We start from the raw sequence: 15,593 nt of genomic DNA on the forward strand, positions 1-15,593 counted from the left end.
GGCTCTCACTGCTAGGATAAATGAGGCAGAAGAAAGAATTAGCTATATAGAAGACCAAATGACAGAGAATAAAGAAGCTGAGCAAAAGAGGGACAAACAGCTACTGGACCATGAGGGGAAAATTCGAGAGATAAGTGACACCATAAGACGAAACAACATTAGAATAATTGGGATTCCAGAAGAAGAAGAAACAGAGAGGGGAGCAGAAGGTATACTGGAGAGAATTATTGGGGAGAATTTCCCCAATATGGCAAAGGGAACGAGCATCAAAATTCAGGAGGTTCAGAGAACGCCCCTCAAAATCAATAAGAATAGGCCCACACCCCGTCACCTAATAGTAAAATTAACAAGCCTTAGTGACAAAGAGAAAATCCTGAAAGCAGCCCGGGAAAAGAAGTCTGTAACATACAATGGTAAAAGTATTAGATTGGCAGCTGACTTATCCACAGAGACCTGGCAGGTCAGAAAGAGCTGGCATGACATTTTCAGAGCACTAAACGAGAAAAACATGCAGCCAAGAATACTATATCCAGCTAGGCTATCATTGAAAATAGAAGGAGAGATTAAAAGCTTCCAGGACAAACAAAAACTGAAAGAATTTGCAAACACCAAACCAGCTCTACAGGAAATACTGAAAGGGGTCCTCTAAGCAAAGAGAGAGCCTACAAGTGGTAGATAAGAAAGGAACAGAGACAACATACAGTAACAGTCACCTTACAGGCAATACAATGGCACTAAAATCATATCTCTCAATAGTTACCCTGAATGTTAATGGGCTAAATGCCCCAATCAAAAGACACAGGGTATCAGAATGGATAAAAAAGCAAAACCCATCTATATGTTGCCTCCAAGAAACTCATTTTAAACCCGAAGACACCTCCAGACTTAAAGTGAGGGGGTGGAAAAGAATTTACCATGCTAATGGACATCAGAAAAAAGCAGGAGTGGCAATCCTTATATCAGATCAATTAGATTTTAAGCCAAAGACTATAATAAGAGATGAGGAAGGACGCTATATCATACTCAAAGGGTCTCTCCAACAAGAAGATCTAACAATTTTAAATATCTATGCCCCCAACGTGGGAGCAGCAAACTATATAAACCAATTAATAACAAAATCAAAGAAACACATCAACAATAATACAATAATAGTAGGGGACTTTAACACTCCCCTCACTGAAATGGACAGATCATCCAAGCAAAAGATCAACAGGGAAATAAAGGCCTTAAATGATACACTGGATGAGATGGATATCACAGATATATTCAGAACATTTCATCCCAAAGCAACAGAATACACATTCTTCTCTAGTGCACATGGAACATTCTCCAGAACAGATCACATCCTCGGTCCTAAATCAGGACTCAACCGGTATCAAAAGATTGGGATCATTCCCTGCATATTTTCAGACCACAATGCTCTGAAGCTAGAACTCAACCACAAGAGGAAGTTTGGAAAGAACACAAATACATGGAGACTAAACAGCATCCTTCTGAAGAATGAATGGGTCAACCGGGAAATTAAAGAAGAATTGAAAAAAATCATGGAAACAAATGATAATGAAAATACAACGGTTCAAAATCTGTGGGACACAACAAAGGCAGTCCTGAGAGGAAAATATATAGCGGTACAAGCTTTTCTCAAGAAACAAGAAAGGTCTCAGGTACACAACCTAACCCTACACCTCAAGGAGCTGGAGAAAGAACAAGAAAGAAACCCTAAGCCCAGCAGGAGAAGAGAAATCATAAAGATCAGAGCAGAAATCAATGAAATAGAAACCAAAAAAACAATAGAACAAATCAACGAAACTAGGAGGTGGTTCTTTGAAAGAATTAATAAAATTGATAAACCTTGGCCAGACTTATCAAAAAGAAAAGAGAAAGGACCCAAATAAATAAAATCATGAATGAAAGAGGAGAGATAACAACTAACACCAAAGAAATACAAACTATTATAAGAACATACTATGAGCAACTCTACGCCAACAAATTTGACAATCTGGAAGAAATGGATGCATTCCTAGAAACATATAAACTACCAAAATTGAACCAGGAAGAAATAGAAAGCCTGAACAGACCCATAACCAGTAAGGAGATTGAAACAGTCATTAAAAATCTCCAAACAAACAAAAGCCCAGGGCCAGATGGCTTCCCGGGGGAATTCTACCAAACATTTAAAGAAGAACTAATTCCTATTCTCCTGAAACTGTTCCAAAAAATAGAAATGGAAGGAAAACTCCCAAACTCATTTTATGAGGCCAGCATCACCTTGATCCCAAAACCAGACAAGGATCCCATCAAAAAAGAGAGCTATAGACCAATATCCTTGATGAACACAGATGCGAAAATTCTCACCAAAATACTAGCCAATAGGATTCAACAATACATTAAAAGGATTATTCACCACGACCAAGTGGGATTTATCCCAGGGCTGCAAGGCTGGTTCAACATCCGCAAATCAGTCAATGTGATACAACACATCAATAAAAGAAAGAACAAGAACCATATGATACTCTCAACAGATGCTGAAAAAGCATTTGACAAAGTACAGCATCCCTTCCTGATCAAAACCCTTCAAAGTGTAGGGATAGAGGGCACATACCTCAATATCATCAAAGCCATCTATGAAAAACCCACTGCAAATATCATTCTCAATGGAGAAAAACTGAAAGCTTTTCCACTAAGGTCAGGAACACGGCAGGGATGTCCATTATCACCACTGCTATTCAACATAGTACTAGAAGTCCTAGCCTCAGCAATCAGACAACAAAAGGAAATTAAAGGCATCCAAATCGGCCAAGAAGTAGTCAAATTATCACTCTTCGCAGATGATATGATACTCTATGTGGAAAACCCAAAAGACTCCACTCCAAAACTGCTAGAACTTATACAGGAATTCAGTAAAGTGTCAGGATATAAGATCAATGCACAGAAATCAGTTGCATTTCTCTACACCAACAACAAGACAGAAGAAAGAGAAATTATGGGGTCAATCCCATTTACAATTGCACCCCAAACCATAAGATACCTAGGAATAAACCTAACCAAAGAGGCTAAGAATCTATACTCAAAAACTATAAAGTACTCATGAAAGAAATTGAGGAAGACACAAAGAAATGGAAAAATGTTCCATGCTCCTGGATTGGAAGAATAAATATTGTGAAAATGTCTATGCTACCTAAAGCAATCTACACATTTAATGCAATTCCTATCAAAGTACCATCCATGTTTTTCAAAGAAATGGAACAAATAATTTTAAAATTTATATGGAACCAGAAAAGACCTCGAATAGCCAAAGGGATATTGAAAAACAAAGCCAAAGTTGGTGGCATCACAATTCCGGACTTCAAGCTTTATTACAAAGCTGTCATCATCAAGACAGCATGGTACTGGCACAAAAACAGACACATAGACCAATGGAACAGAATAGAGAGCCCAGAAATAGACCCTCAACTCTATGGTCAACTAATCTTCAACAAAGCAGGAAAGAATGTCCAATGGAAAAAAGACAGCCTCTTCAATAAATGGTGTTGGGAAAATTGGACAGCCACCTGCAGAAAAATGAAATTGGACCATTTCCTTACACCACACACAAAAATAGATTCAAAATGGATTAAGGACCTCAATGTGAGAAAGGAAGCCATCAAAATCCTTGAGGAGAACACAGGCAGCAACCTCTTCGATCTCAGCCGCAGCAACATCTTCCTAGGAACATCGCCAAAGGCAAGGGAAGCAAGGGCAAAAATGAACTTTTCGGATTTCATCAAAATCAAAAGCTTTTGCACAGCAAAGGAAACAGTTAACAAAACCAAAAGACAACTGACAGAATGGGAGAAGATATTTGCAAACGACATATCAGATAAAGGACTAGTGTCCAAAATCTATAAAGAACTTAACAAACTCAACACCCAAAGAACAAATAATCCAATCAAGAAATGGGCAGAGGACATGAACAGACGTTTCTGCAAAGAAGACATCCAGATGGCCAACAGACACATGAAAAAGTGCTCCATATCACTCGGCATCAGGGAAATACAAATCAAAACCACAATGAGATATCACCTCACACCAGTCAGAATGGCTAAAATCAACAAGTCAGGAAATGACAGATGCTGGTGAGGATGCGGAGAAAGGGGAACCCTCCTACACTGTTGGTGGGAATGCAAGCTGGTGCAACCACTCTGGAAAACAGCATGGAGGTTCCTCAAAATGTTGAGAATAGAACTGCCCTATGACCCAGCAATTGCACTACTGGGAATTTACCCTAAAGATACAAACGTAGTGATCCAAAGGGGCACGTGCACCCGAATGTTTATAGCAGCAATGTCCACAATAGCCAAACTATGGAAAGAACCTAGATGTCCATCAACAGATGAATGGATCAAGAAGATGTGGTATATATACACAATGGAATACTATGCAGCCATCAAAAGAAACAAAATCTTGCCATTTGCGACAACATGGATGGAACTAGAGCGTATCATGCTTAGCGAAATAAGTCAAGCGGAGAAAGACAACTATCGTATGATCTCCCTGATATGAGGGAGTGGTGATGCAACATGGGGGCTTCAGTGGGTAGGAGAAGAATCCATGAAACAAGATGGGATAGGGAGGGAGACAAACCATAAGTGACTCTTAATCTCACGAAACAAACTGTGGGTTGCTGGGGGGAGGGGGGTTGGGAGAAGGGGGGTAGGGTTATGGACATTGGGGAGGGTATGTGCTTTTGGGTAAATTGGAAGGGGAGATGAACCATGAGAGACTATGGACTCTGAAAAACAGTCTGAGGGGTTTGAAGTGGCGGGGGGTGGGGTGGGAGGTTGGGGTACCAGGTGGTGGGTATTATAGAGGGCACAACTTGCATGGAGCACTGGGTGTGGTGAAAAAATAATGAATACTGTTTTTCTGAAAATAAATAAATTGGAAAAAAAATTTGGTGGAATTCACCAGTGAAATAGAAAGAAAAAAAAAAGAAAAAAGAAAAAAAGATGGCACAAAATTACAGACCTAGGATCTCAAAATATGTAAAAGACACTCTGTGTGACATGGTGCCTCACACACTCTTACCTCAGAATACCAGTTAGAGCCTCTATCATCCTACTGACAAACGTCAGCAAGTAATAAAAAATACATAATATATGATAATAAAATTAACAGCTTGATTTAAAACATATATGCTGTTCCTGGTACTCCACAGAGAATACAAACCTTTTTTCTTTTTCTTCAAATAAGACTTAGTTTGTCCTAGAAAATTGTAAATTGTGTTGTCTTCATGTAGCTAAAGCTACAATAAAAGGCAAATCCGTACCTTTAAATGCTTTCATTATCAACCAAGAAATGACAGACTTAAACAGAGAATTTTACTCAAAATACTAAGGATGAATAATGAATGAAAGGATGAAAAAAGATCAAAGTAGAAACAAATTAATCAAACAGATTAACAGTAGAATTGATAAACTAATCTAGCCCAGTCTTTGTATTCAAGGAATGTGGAGTGACATGCTCTATCCTTCTGAATAAGAAGATTATTAATATTTTAATTATGTTGATACAAGTCTGTATGCTTGCCAAACGTGCATTCAGTGGGAAAACATCTGAAAAGACATATAGCAAAATGCTAGCAGCATTTTTCTCCAATTGGTGCCATTCAAGGTAACATTAATTTTCTTCTTCATGTGTTTCTGTGGTTTCAAAACCTTCTGGGATGAATATATAATTTCATGATCAGAAAAAGTGAAGCTACTGTCTTGAGATACTAGATGATATTTCTTGGTGACATGTACATTTAACGTAATGCCAATCAAAATACAAAGAGACCGATGAAGGACGGAGGGGGTACTTTAAGAAGGTCACCCAGGAGATAGAGCTTTTTGCAACAGTGATGGTGGGAAACCGATTCCACAGACCCCAAAACTTAGTGTTAAGCTACAATTACCAATTTAAACTTCAATTAGGCAGCTGGCTAGTACCTTCTAATGGGACTGCTTCCATACTTCCAATAAGATTCTGTAAATTTAGAACACCAACAATGATTAAAACAAATCAACTCCTAACACCACCTACCACTCAGATCGCCACATGGCCCAATGCCAGGATCAAATTGCAACAGACTAATCTGAAGGCAGATGAAGCCATAGAGAAAAATCCCCTGTGAGCACATGGCACAGCTTGTCTCTTAAAACAGTGACAACCCTGTGCTAAGGTGGGAAGTGGCTTCAACCTCTCTCACCCGGGGAGCCCGAACATCACAGCCCCTGAGCCTAGATGGAACAGGAAACAGGAAGCCACCTGTCTGTACCTTCCTGGCACCACTGTGAGCCAGCAGAATATTAGAGTTACTGGCAATCTTCATCATGTAACCAAGTTCCAGACTGGTCAAAGGATTATTTTTATTTTATTTTGCATTTTTAAAGGATTATTTTAAAAACTGAAATCGTGATCATTTAATTTCACTGTGAATTGGGGAAGATCTTTCCCAGCAAGGGCGGCGAGGAGAAAAGAGGCAATGAACTCAGATGTGAATGACCCAGTGACTTGATACCAAGCCCTGGAAGGGGTTTAGGGAAATGAGCACTCTCACGGACCTGCTGGTAGGAACAGATCAGAATGGTATTTCTGGGGGGCAAACTGGCTGAATGTATTGAGTGTCTTTAAAATGGCCATATGCTGACACTGTAAGCCAGTGTTTAGGAATTTTTCCTAAGGAAATAATCAGATATTTTAAAAAGTCTTTACAATATCAAAAGATTAGAAAAGAATATAAATGTTCAACAAACAGGTGACCAGTAAATTACATATGAAATGTTTATAGAAGAGACTACTGTCTGGCCGAAAAATCATGTTTCAAAGAATAATGAGAAGGCGCCTGGGTGGCTCAGTGGGTTAAGCCGCTGCCTTCAGCTCAGGTCATGATCTCAGGGTCCTGGGATCGAGTCCCCCATCGGGATCTCTGCTCAGCAGGGAGCCTGCTTCCCTCTCTCTCTCTCTGCCTGCCTCTCCGACTACTTGTGATTTCTCTCTGTCAAATAAATAAATAAAATCTTTTAAAAAAAAAGAATAATGAGAATATGCTCAGAAAATATTGAATTAAAAAAAAGAGTACGGACAAGATAAGCCTAAAATTTTTTTGAAGATTCACTTATTTATATTTGACAGAGAGAGAAAGAGAGTGGGTGTGAGCGTGTATGCGTGCGCTCACATGTGAGTGAGCAGGGCTGGGGGTGTAGGGGGTGAGGGATGGAAGAAAAAGGAGAGAGGATCCCCAGCAGACTCTCTGCTGAACAGGGAGCTTTATGTGGGGCTTGGTCCCATGACCCTGAGACCGTGACCTGAGCTGAAACAAAACTCCCAACCTACTGAGTCACCCAGGTACCCCTAAAACTTTTTTTTTAACTTGTAGGACACACACATACATAAATCTGGGAGGGGAAAAAACACCACAAGCCCCACCAAATTAGTGTTATATTATTACTTGGCAGGAAAATTAGGGATGAGTTTAATTCTCTATTACCAGCAGCCCAAAGCATGCTAACTGATAGGCCTGGGTTAACTCTCTCTTATTCTGAGCCAGTAAGACTCAGCTTATTTGCTGCCTCTTCCAAGAAGCCCTCCTGCACTACCTTCCTTTGTCCCCAATTATTCTAGGCGCTCCTTCATGGCACTGGACTCTGAGCTATCCTGTGATACTCTTTTTCCCTGCGTCATACTCACTCATTTGGTTTACTCTATCCCTGCTACACTTGGAACTGGCCACAGTCAGAAATTGGAGTGTTTCATTTTTGTGCCCCCGATCTGTGCGGAACAGACCTTCAGGCTGGGCAGCGGATTCTCTGCGCTCTGTGAATCTGAAGTTCAAGGAGGGGAAGGACTAAGAAGGGTGAGCCAACACGGAGACAGAGGTACACCCCGCCTTACCTTGGCCAGCAGGCTCGAAACATGTTTGACTTCACTGTAGGCCTTCACTAACTCTTGCTTGAGCTCGGTGCAAGACAGCTCCAGCTGCTCCTTCTCGGCGCGAGCAACCCTCGACATCTCTTGAACCTCACGACCCTCGGCCGTGTGCCCCACAGGGCTGGTCTCCGTAGCCTTCTGCTTCTCGTTCTCCAAATGAGCCTTCAGCGACCCGTGTTCCATCCGCAGCCCTTCGAGTGTGGCTCTGCACTCCCCCAGACTGAGCCATTGCGCCATTATTCCGCCGCTCCAGGTCCAGACACCCATTCAGTTTTCGTTTTCTTCCTTCAGGTGTTTAATCATGTCTAAAGCACCTTGGTTTTCCTCCTCGACCTTCCGCAAGCTGCAGGTCAGCTGCTGCTGGATGTTGAGCAGCTTTTCTCTTTCAAAGCGGCCCTGGTCCAGGATTTCCGCACACTTCTGCTCCAGCTCGAGGATCTTTCCCTCCTGCGCCGCGGGCTCCTCGTTCTTCACCCGCTCCTGCAAGAGGTTCAGGAGTTTCTCGTTTTCCTGACTAAGCTGCTCAGCTCTCTCCCGGTGCTGGTGGAAGGACGTTTCTAAGAGCGCCTTCTCATCCACGAGCTTCTCGTTTTCAGCGGTCAGCTCCTGTACCATCTGCTGCTGGTCGGACAGTTCCTGCAAAGTGGCCTGGAGCTCTTCAGCCGTGCTGTGATGCTTCTCCTCAATCTTCTGGATCTTTTCCGTGAGGGAGGCCAGGGACAGCTCGCTCGCGTTGTTAGGGGAACTGCCGCTGGTCGAACACCTGGAGCCCTTAAAGGGGTTGTTGGTGGAGGACAGGGGCTGGGAAGGGGTGTCTGCTGCAATGTGCTCAAAATCGGAGGCATCGGGGGACAGAGAAGCTTTGGTAAGGTCGCTGCTCAAAGAGCCCCATGTCCGTAATGCATTTCCATGTCTGCTGTTCGCGGACTCCTCGATGTCCCTGGACTACTGATGCCCCGTCGGGCTGCCTAAGCTTGACTCCTGAGTTAGGGACGTCAGGCAGCTGCTGTCCCCGGTGTGACTCACGCCCCCCTCTGAATTTGGGGAATGCTCCAGGTAAGTTAGTTTCTCCCTCAAGGCCCGGTTCTCCTCCTCGAGCTCTGCAAGTTCTTTCTGGAAACTCTTGTTTTTCTCCTCTAGAGTGCATATCAGGGGTTCTGAGTCACCCAGCAAGGAGGAGGTTCTGTCTGGGCTGGCATCTGAAGCCTCAGCTCCTTCGGTGCCTGGAGTCCTTTTTTCCTTTCATTTCTTCAGTTCGCTTCGAAGCCTGTTAATTTCACTGTCTTTCGCTTTGGCTTCAGCGAGAAGTTCCCGAACCTGGGACTCGAGCACAGCTTTCTCCCCGCCTTCAGGCTCTTGCTTGGGTCTCGTGGAAGTGGTCCTCAGGTGCTTAGTAGGGGTGGGCGTGCTGGAAGAAGTTGGACTGGACACCGGCTTCCTGGGGTTGGAGGGACCGCTTGGCACAGTTCTCTCTCTAGAGACAGTTGCTGAAAGTTCTCGAGGAGCTGGAATGCCTGTCCGTTTGGTTGTTGGCACGGCCCCTGAGGACAGAAGGAGTAGAAACCAATGAAGCAAGGCAAATACTTTTATACATGAAACCCAAGTGACTTTAAGTCTCGTGGGATATTGAAGAGGGTAGCTGTTGCCCTTTACTCATGCCCCCCACACCCCGGCTCTGGATAAGTATTTGGGTCTGGCTGTGTTTCTGTGCCTCCTCCCACAGCCCTATACTTTGGGGGAAGCTGGACTCCATGCCTGAGCTCCTTCTCATAACTACATGCCAGCACAGTTGCTGGTTCAAGGCAGGGTTTCTGGGTGAAACAGCAGGAGAGGGTTGAGTCATATAAAGTCTGGGAATGGCTGTCACCTGTTGTCACCACAAGAGGAAAAGAACGCAGAGTACACAAAGAAGGAAACCGAATTCTTAGTAGCACCGTGGAGTTACCCAATCTGTCAACCCTGGAGCTTAGCCTAGAGCCGGCTGTTCCAACGACACAAACCAATAAATACCCTTCATTCATGGCACCGTTAATTGGGTTTTCTGTAACTTGCAGCTTAATGCGTTTGAACCGTAACCTTAGCAACTGAACAGCTTCCCGACAAAATGCAAGTTCATCTTGAATTTTTTAAATTTTTTTTTAATTCACCAACATCTTGTGAATGAGCATGAACTGGACTGAGAAATCACAACACACAAATAATACCACGTTAAGACTAATCTAACCCAGTGACACGCTGCTTTAATTACTGGTGGCAAAGGTGAGCTTATTTGTATCCAGAGAAACAAGAGTACACGGAGAGGGGCCACCTTGCATGCCTCTGTGGTACAGTTTTCAATGTTAAAGGGATTTACATAGTGTGGAAGTGATACAGATCTTTAAGGGGAAATGTAAGGTACAAAACTGTTTTCTATATTGGTCCAAACTACATTACAATATTAAAATAAATTCTGGGGGTGAAAACCCAGACATCAATCTCTTATATGCCTCAGAAATGAAACCCACCTCAGAGGTTAGGGTGTAAATGAACATTTTGGACCTATTTTTACAAACTGGAAGACCCCTGATGAATGGAGGCTGACTGCTGTGACTTACCTAACTCTACACGTTGGGTTGAAGACCTCCAGTAACAAAGGACCCTAGAAGGAGTCACCAATTCCCAGGGCTCCAAAAAGGAGGAAGTGGCGGGGGTATGCCCGCACAGACTGGCAGCAGCCACAGTCTACAAGCATGGAGCAGAGCCCAGCATGGCACAGGAGCCCTAAGCCTGTGGTCAGGACGCGACTAAGGAGCATCTGTGGATCTGAGCATCCTGAAACGGGAGGTGATGATGTGAAGGCCAATGCCATTCACTGCTGCGTCTAACAGTCAAGTGCCCTTGAAAACTCTGAGATAAAGGCTAAGCTGGGGGCACCTGGGTGGCTCAGCTGGGTGGGCAGCGGACTTGATTCTGGCTCGGGTCATAATCTCAGGGTCCTGTGACCCAGCCCTGCAGGTTCTCAGGCTCTGCACTCAGCAGGGAGTCTGCTTCTCCCTCTGCCCCTCCCCCTGCTCCTGCTCTCTTTTAAATGCTCTCTCCTTTTAAAAGAAGGTTTTACTTATTTATTTAACAGAGAGAGAGCACAAGAAGAGGGATGGGAGAGGAAGAAACAGGCTCCCCAATGAGCAGGGAGACCTATGCAGCTTGATCCCAGGACCCCGGGATCATGACCTGGGCTGAAGGCAGATGCTTACTGACTGAGCCACCCAGGCACCCCATTAAATAAAATCTTTAAAAATAAAAAAGAAGGTAAGCTATCATACTAGTATACAGAAAAACTATGGTTTTTACAGTAACTTTTCAAACTAAGTTACTGGAGAGCTAAGACTACTATGATACACCCTTAGTACTTTTGGCTGTCTGACTTGCATCCTACTTAATGGAGAAAACACTCGGGGAACAAAAGATTTATTTAATTATTCTTGTAAAATGAAGATTGCAATCACTCAGCAATAAAATGTTTTAGTAACACTGGATTAGGTAATCCTGATGATGCCAAGGGCCCCTAAGGAAAACGGAAGATGGGAGTCCAGTTTTGGCCAAACTGTTGTCAGAACAGGCAGCCGGGGGGATCCAAACTGGTCGTCACAGAGCCACTGGCACTTCCGTACACAGACACTGAAACTAAGGCTCCTTTTTGACCATTCGTCGGCCGGGCAGGCATCAAACTGAACAACAGATCAGCTCTATCATCATTTCCAGCCCCAGGGGACTCCACCCTCTGCTGCCAAATCTTAGTTCATTCTCCACATAGGTGTTACTACTTGCACCTTACCTAAACCACGAGGAATTTTTTAATGTCAAAATACATTTGTGAAAGACATCCAGCTGTGTGTTATGAAATACACAATCCAGTCGTATTTGTTACTACAACTGTTCTTTTTCTGTAATCCCTTCTGACACCTCATCAGCACCGAAGGAAGTCACTAGTGTGACTGTTCTCCTAAGTTGCTTTTTTTTTTTTTTAAAGGTTCTTCCCAGCTTTGTACACATCATTTCCAAAACCGTAATTACCATAAGTTAAGTGTAGAGGGTGGCGAAAATTCACTGTGGGACCAGATTAAGGTTGGTGCGTGGTGGCTCACCACCCCATGCAGCGCAGGTGTCCAGGCGTCCTCGTCCTGGACAGAGCGGGCGAGTCTTATTGCTTAGAATGCAGTCAGTCAGAGGATCTACAACTCTGTCCACCTCAAGTACTGTGAGTAAAAACGTCTCACTGCTAGGGCGCCTGGGGGGCTCAGTTGGGCAATTGCTTTCCACTCAGGTCATGATCCCGGAGATCCAGATTCGAGTGCCGCATGAGGCTCCCAGCTCAGCAGGAGTTTGCTTCTCCCTCTGACCCTCCTCCACTCTTTCTCTCAAATAAATAAAATAATAATTTTAAAAAGCCTCATTGCTAAAGCATTACGTCCTAGAAGCCTGAAAAGGGGCACAGCTCCTGACACATACACCGTGGCAAGGGGGGCAGAGAGGTGGCCGGAAGCCTGGGGCTGATGGAACAGGGACCGCTTGGCTGGCACTCTTACTTCTTGGGTCTTTTCCCCATCCTCACACCAGACCGTCACTTATTCCTACTGAGGCTGGCTGTCAAACTACATGAATTTAAAATGAAAGCAAGCTCTACCTCATAATTGGGAAGACTAATGTGATTTTTTAAAAAGATTTTATTTATTTATTTGACAGAGACAGCAAGAAAGGGAACACAAGCAGGGGGAGTGGGAGAGGGAGAAGCAGGCTCTCCATAGAGCAGGGAGCCCAATGTGGGGCTCGATCCCAGGATGCTGGGATCATGACCTGAGTTGAAGGCAGATACTTAATGACTGAGCCACCCAGGTGCCCCTTATATGTTACATTCTAAAATGCCAAATGAAGGGCACCTGGGTGGCTCAGTCAGTTAAGCACCACCTTTGGCTAAGGTCATGATCTCAGGGTCCTGGGAACCAGCCCGGGATGGGGCTCCCTGCTCAACAGGGAGCTTTCTTCCTCTCCCTTTGCCCCTCTCCCTGATTGTGCTCTCTTGATCACTCTCTCTGAAATTAAAAAATAAAAAATCTTTAAAAGAAAAATATATTTAAACGTCCTCCCCCCTTTCTTTTTTGGTAACCACCCAAAACCTAAAACCCTAAAACCTGCTGTTTCTGGAAATGTTTCCATATTTTTGTTTTGTTTTTCCTTTTGGTATGGATCCAGTCGAAGTCCTTAAGAATGCTTCATCTAAATGTCTGAACTGTGCTCACAGGTCCTCCATTCCAGTCTCTCCCGGCTTGGAGATCTAATGGACTAATATGACTTAAACATCTTGCTTGCTATTCTGTTCCAGAATCTGTAAGCAATTCCCCCCTACCCCCACCTCACCCGCCGGATCATCAATGTCAAACGTCTTCCCTGGGCTTTCAGGATCAGGCATAACAGTGTCCAAATCAACATATCCAACCTTTTCATTTTAGGGCCCCCCCCAACATATCTATTTAACCCATTAAATGTCCCCAGTAGATCTATGGCTTATTGAAATAGCATTTCCTTTCCACTGGATCCTTCTGATGGGCATTTAAACATACTTAACTCTCCTCAATTATTAAAAAAAAAAATCTGGGGCACCTGACTGGCTTAGTCAGTAGAGCATGTGACTCTTGATCTTGTGGTTATGAGTTCAAGCCCCACATTGAGTGTAGAAATTGCTTAAAAATAAAAGCTTTTAAAAAAAGAAATCTGGAGTCCACATCGTCCTCCAGCTAATATCTAATCTTGTTTACTGGTTGTCTTCCGTTCTTCCCCTGTCATTCGCTCCTCTACCCACTGCCATTACTCAACCAAAACCCTATCTGCTGAGGCCATCGGCGACCTCCACGTGGGCCAACACAACAGACATCATCAGTCCTCTCAGCAGAGCTGGCACAACTCCCTCCTTTCTGAAGCACACCTCTGATGTCCCACTCTCCAGGTTTCTCTCTTAATCCAGGAGCAGTCCTCTGTCTCTTCCTTTGCTGGCTCCTCCTCCTCTCTCTGCTTCTATTTGTCAGAAGCTTCCGACTTATGTCCTGAGCCTTTTTTCTTCTTTTATTACAAATTATTTTCCTGGTGATACTACTCCATCTCATGATCTTTTTTAAAAAAAAAAAAATTTTTAATTTTATTTATTTATTTGACAGAGAGAGATCACAAGCAGGCAGAGAGAGAGAGGAGGAAGCAGGCTCCCTGCTGAGCAGAGAGCCTGACGCGGAACTCGATCCCAGGACCCTGAGATCAGGACCTGAGCCGAAGGCAGCGGCTCAACCCACTGAGCCACCCAGGCGCCCTCCATCTCATGATCTTAAAATACCACCTATATACTGATGACTCCCTAATTGGGTTCTTATATGAACCACTCATCTGAGCAACAGATCTGAATATCAAACTACCTATTCGATCAGCATAAGTGAATTATAACAAAAGTACCTCTAGTTTGGATAAAAGGCATAAGGGTAGATTAAGAAAGAGTGAACAGAATGTGTGAAAGACCTGGAGTGCAGAGAGCACTGGCAAGGAGGGGGCTGATAAGGAAGAAGGCTCATTTATAGAGGGAGCTCAAGGATGGCCTCACTGACAGAGCTGGAGTTTCAAGGGGATCTACAACCATTAAAACAAGGCCAGAATGCTTGGAAGAAAGAAGAAGACGGCACAAGAAAAAGCTCTCAAAAATTTTAAATACGTTCTTTTTTTAATTAAAAAATTCAATAGAAAGGATGGAATGCAAAATCAAGGAACTCTCCCAATATGTGGAAAAAAATGATAACAAGATGGAAATAGAAAAGATTAAACACTCAGGGCCAATCCAAAAGATCACACAGTCAAGTAACAGAAGATCCAGAAATAGGAGTGCATGGGAGGCTCAGTCAGCTAAGCATCTGACTCTTGATTTTGGCTCAGGTCATGATCTCATCAGGATTGTGAGATTGAGCCCCGAGTCCACTGAGCTCAGCTCAGAGTCTGCTTGAAATTCTGTCTCTGTCCCTCCCTATGTGTGCACACATGCTCTATAAATAAATAAATAAATAAATAAATAAATAAAATCTTAAAAAAAGAGATCGAGAGAGAGAGAGAGAGAGAGAGAGACCCAGAAATCAGAAATATAGACCCATGGAAACAGAGTGGAGGAAATTCCCAAAGGACTGATGTGAAAGAATTCCCCAAGGATGAAGAATATTGAGTCTCCAGAACTTGTGTCACACGAAGTGAATGAAAAAGACCCACATGATGGTAAAATACGCTGTCTATAAATTTTCAGAACAACAAGAACACCTACAAGTCTGGGGAAGGGGTGTGAGCTTGAGACTGGCCATATTGTAGCAATACTGAACTCTTGGAGGCAAAAAGCAAATGCCTTCAAAGTTCTGAGGGAACTCAGAAACTAAACTCAGAAACGGTAACACCCTTTTTCTAAGTAAGTCATTTGAAAACAAAGGAGTAAACCAGAGAGACAGAGAGAGAAGGTGAATTATCCAGGGAGAGCAGAGGTTCTAAGAGAGCAGACCAGTCAAGGTGAGTCTCAAGATGGTACCCACGGACCAAGTCGGGAGAATAAATCCAAGCTGGGTCAAGAGGATAAAGTGCAACTGAGGGAAGTT

At 43.5% G+C, this 15,593-nt stretch overlaps 2 protein-coding genes across 2 annotated transcripts in view; both read right to left on the bottom strand.

Annotated features, from left to right (window-relative positions):
* LOC122907367 (cytospin-B-like) overlaps positions 1 to 15,593 on the bottom strand; it is a 699,233-nt gene that overhangs the window by 613,615 nt on the left and 70,025 nt on the right.
* The window catches only part of LOC122907372 (cytospin-B-like), a 305,144-nt gene that overhangs the window by 21,793 nt on the left and 267,758 nt on the right, over positions 1 to 15,593 (bottom strand). The window contains 3 exon segments of the mRNA XM_044250261.1: positions 7,915 to 8,173; positions 8,175 to 8,226; positions 8,229 to 9,491. Coding sequence (XP_044106196.1) covers positions 7,915 to 8,173; positions 8,175 to 8,226; positions 8,229 to 9,491 — 1,574 coding nt within the window.

Source organism: Neovison vison, chromosome 5 (genome assembly GCF_020171115.1).
Source record: "Neovison vison isolate M4711 chromosome 5, ASM_NN_V1, whole genome shotgun sequence".
Taxonomy (NCBI): domain Eukaryota; kingdom Metazoa; phylum Chordata; class Mammalia; order Carnivora; family Mustelidae; genus Neogale; species Neogale vison.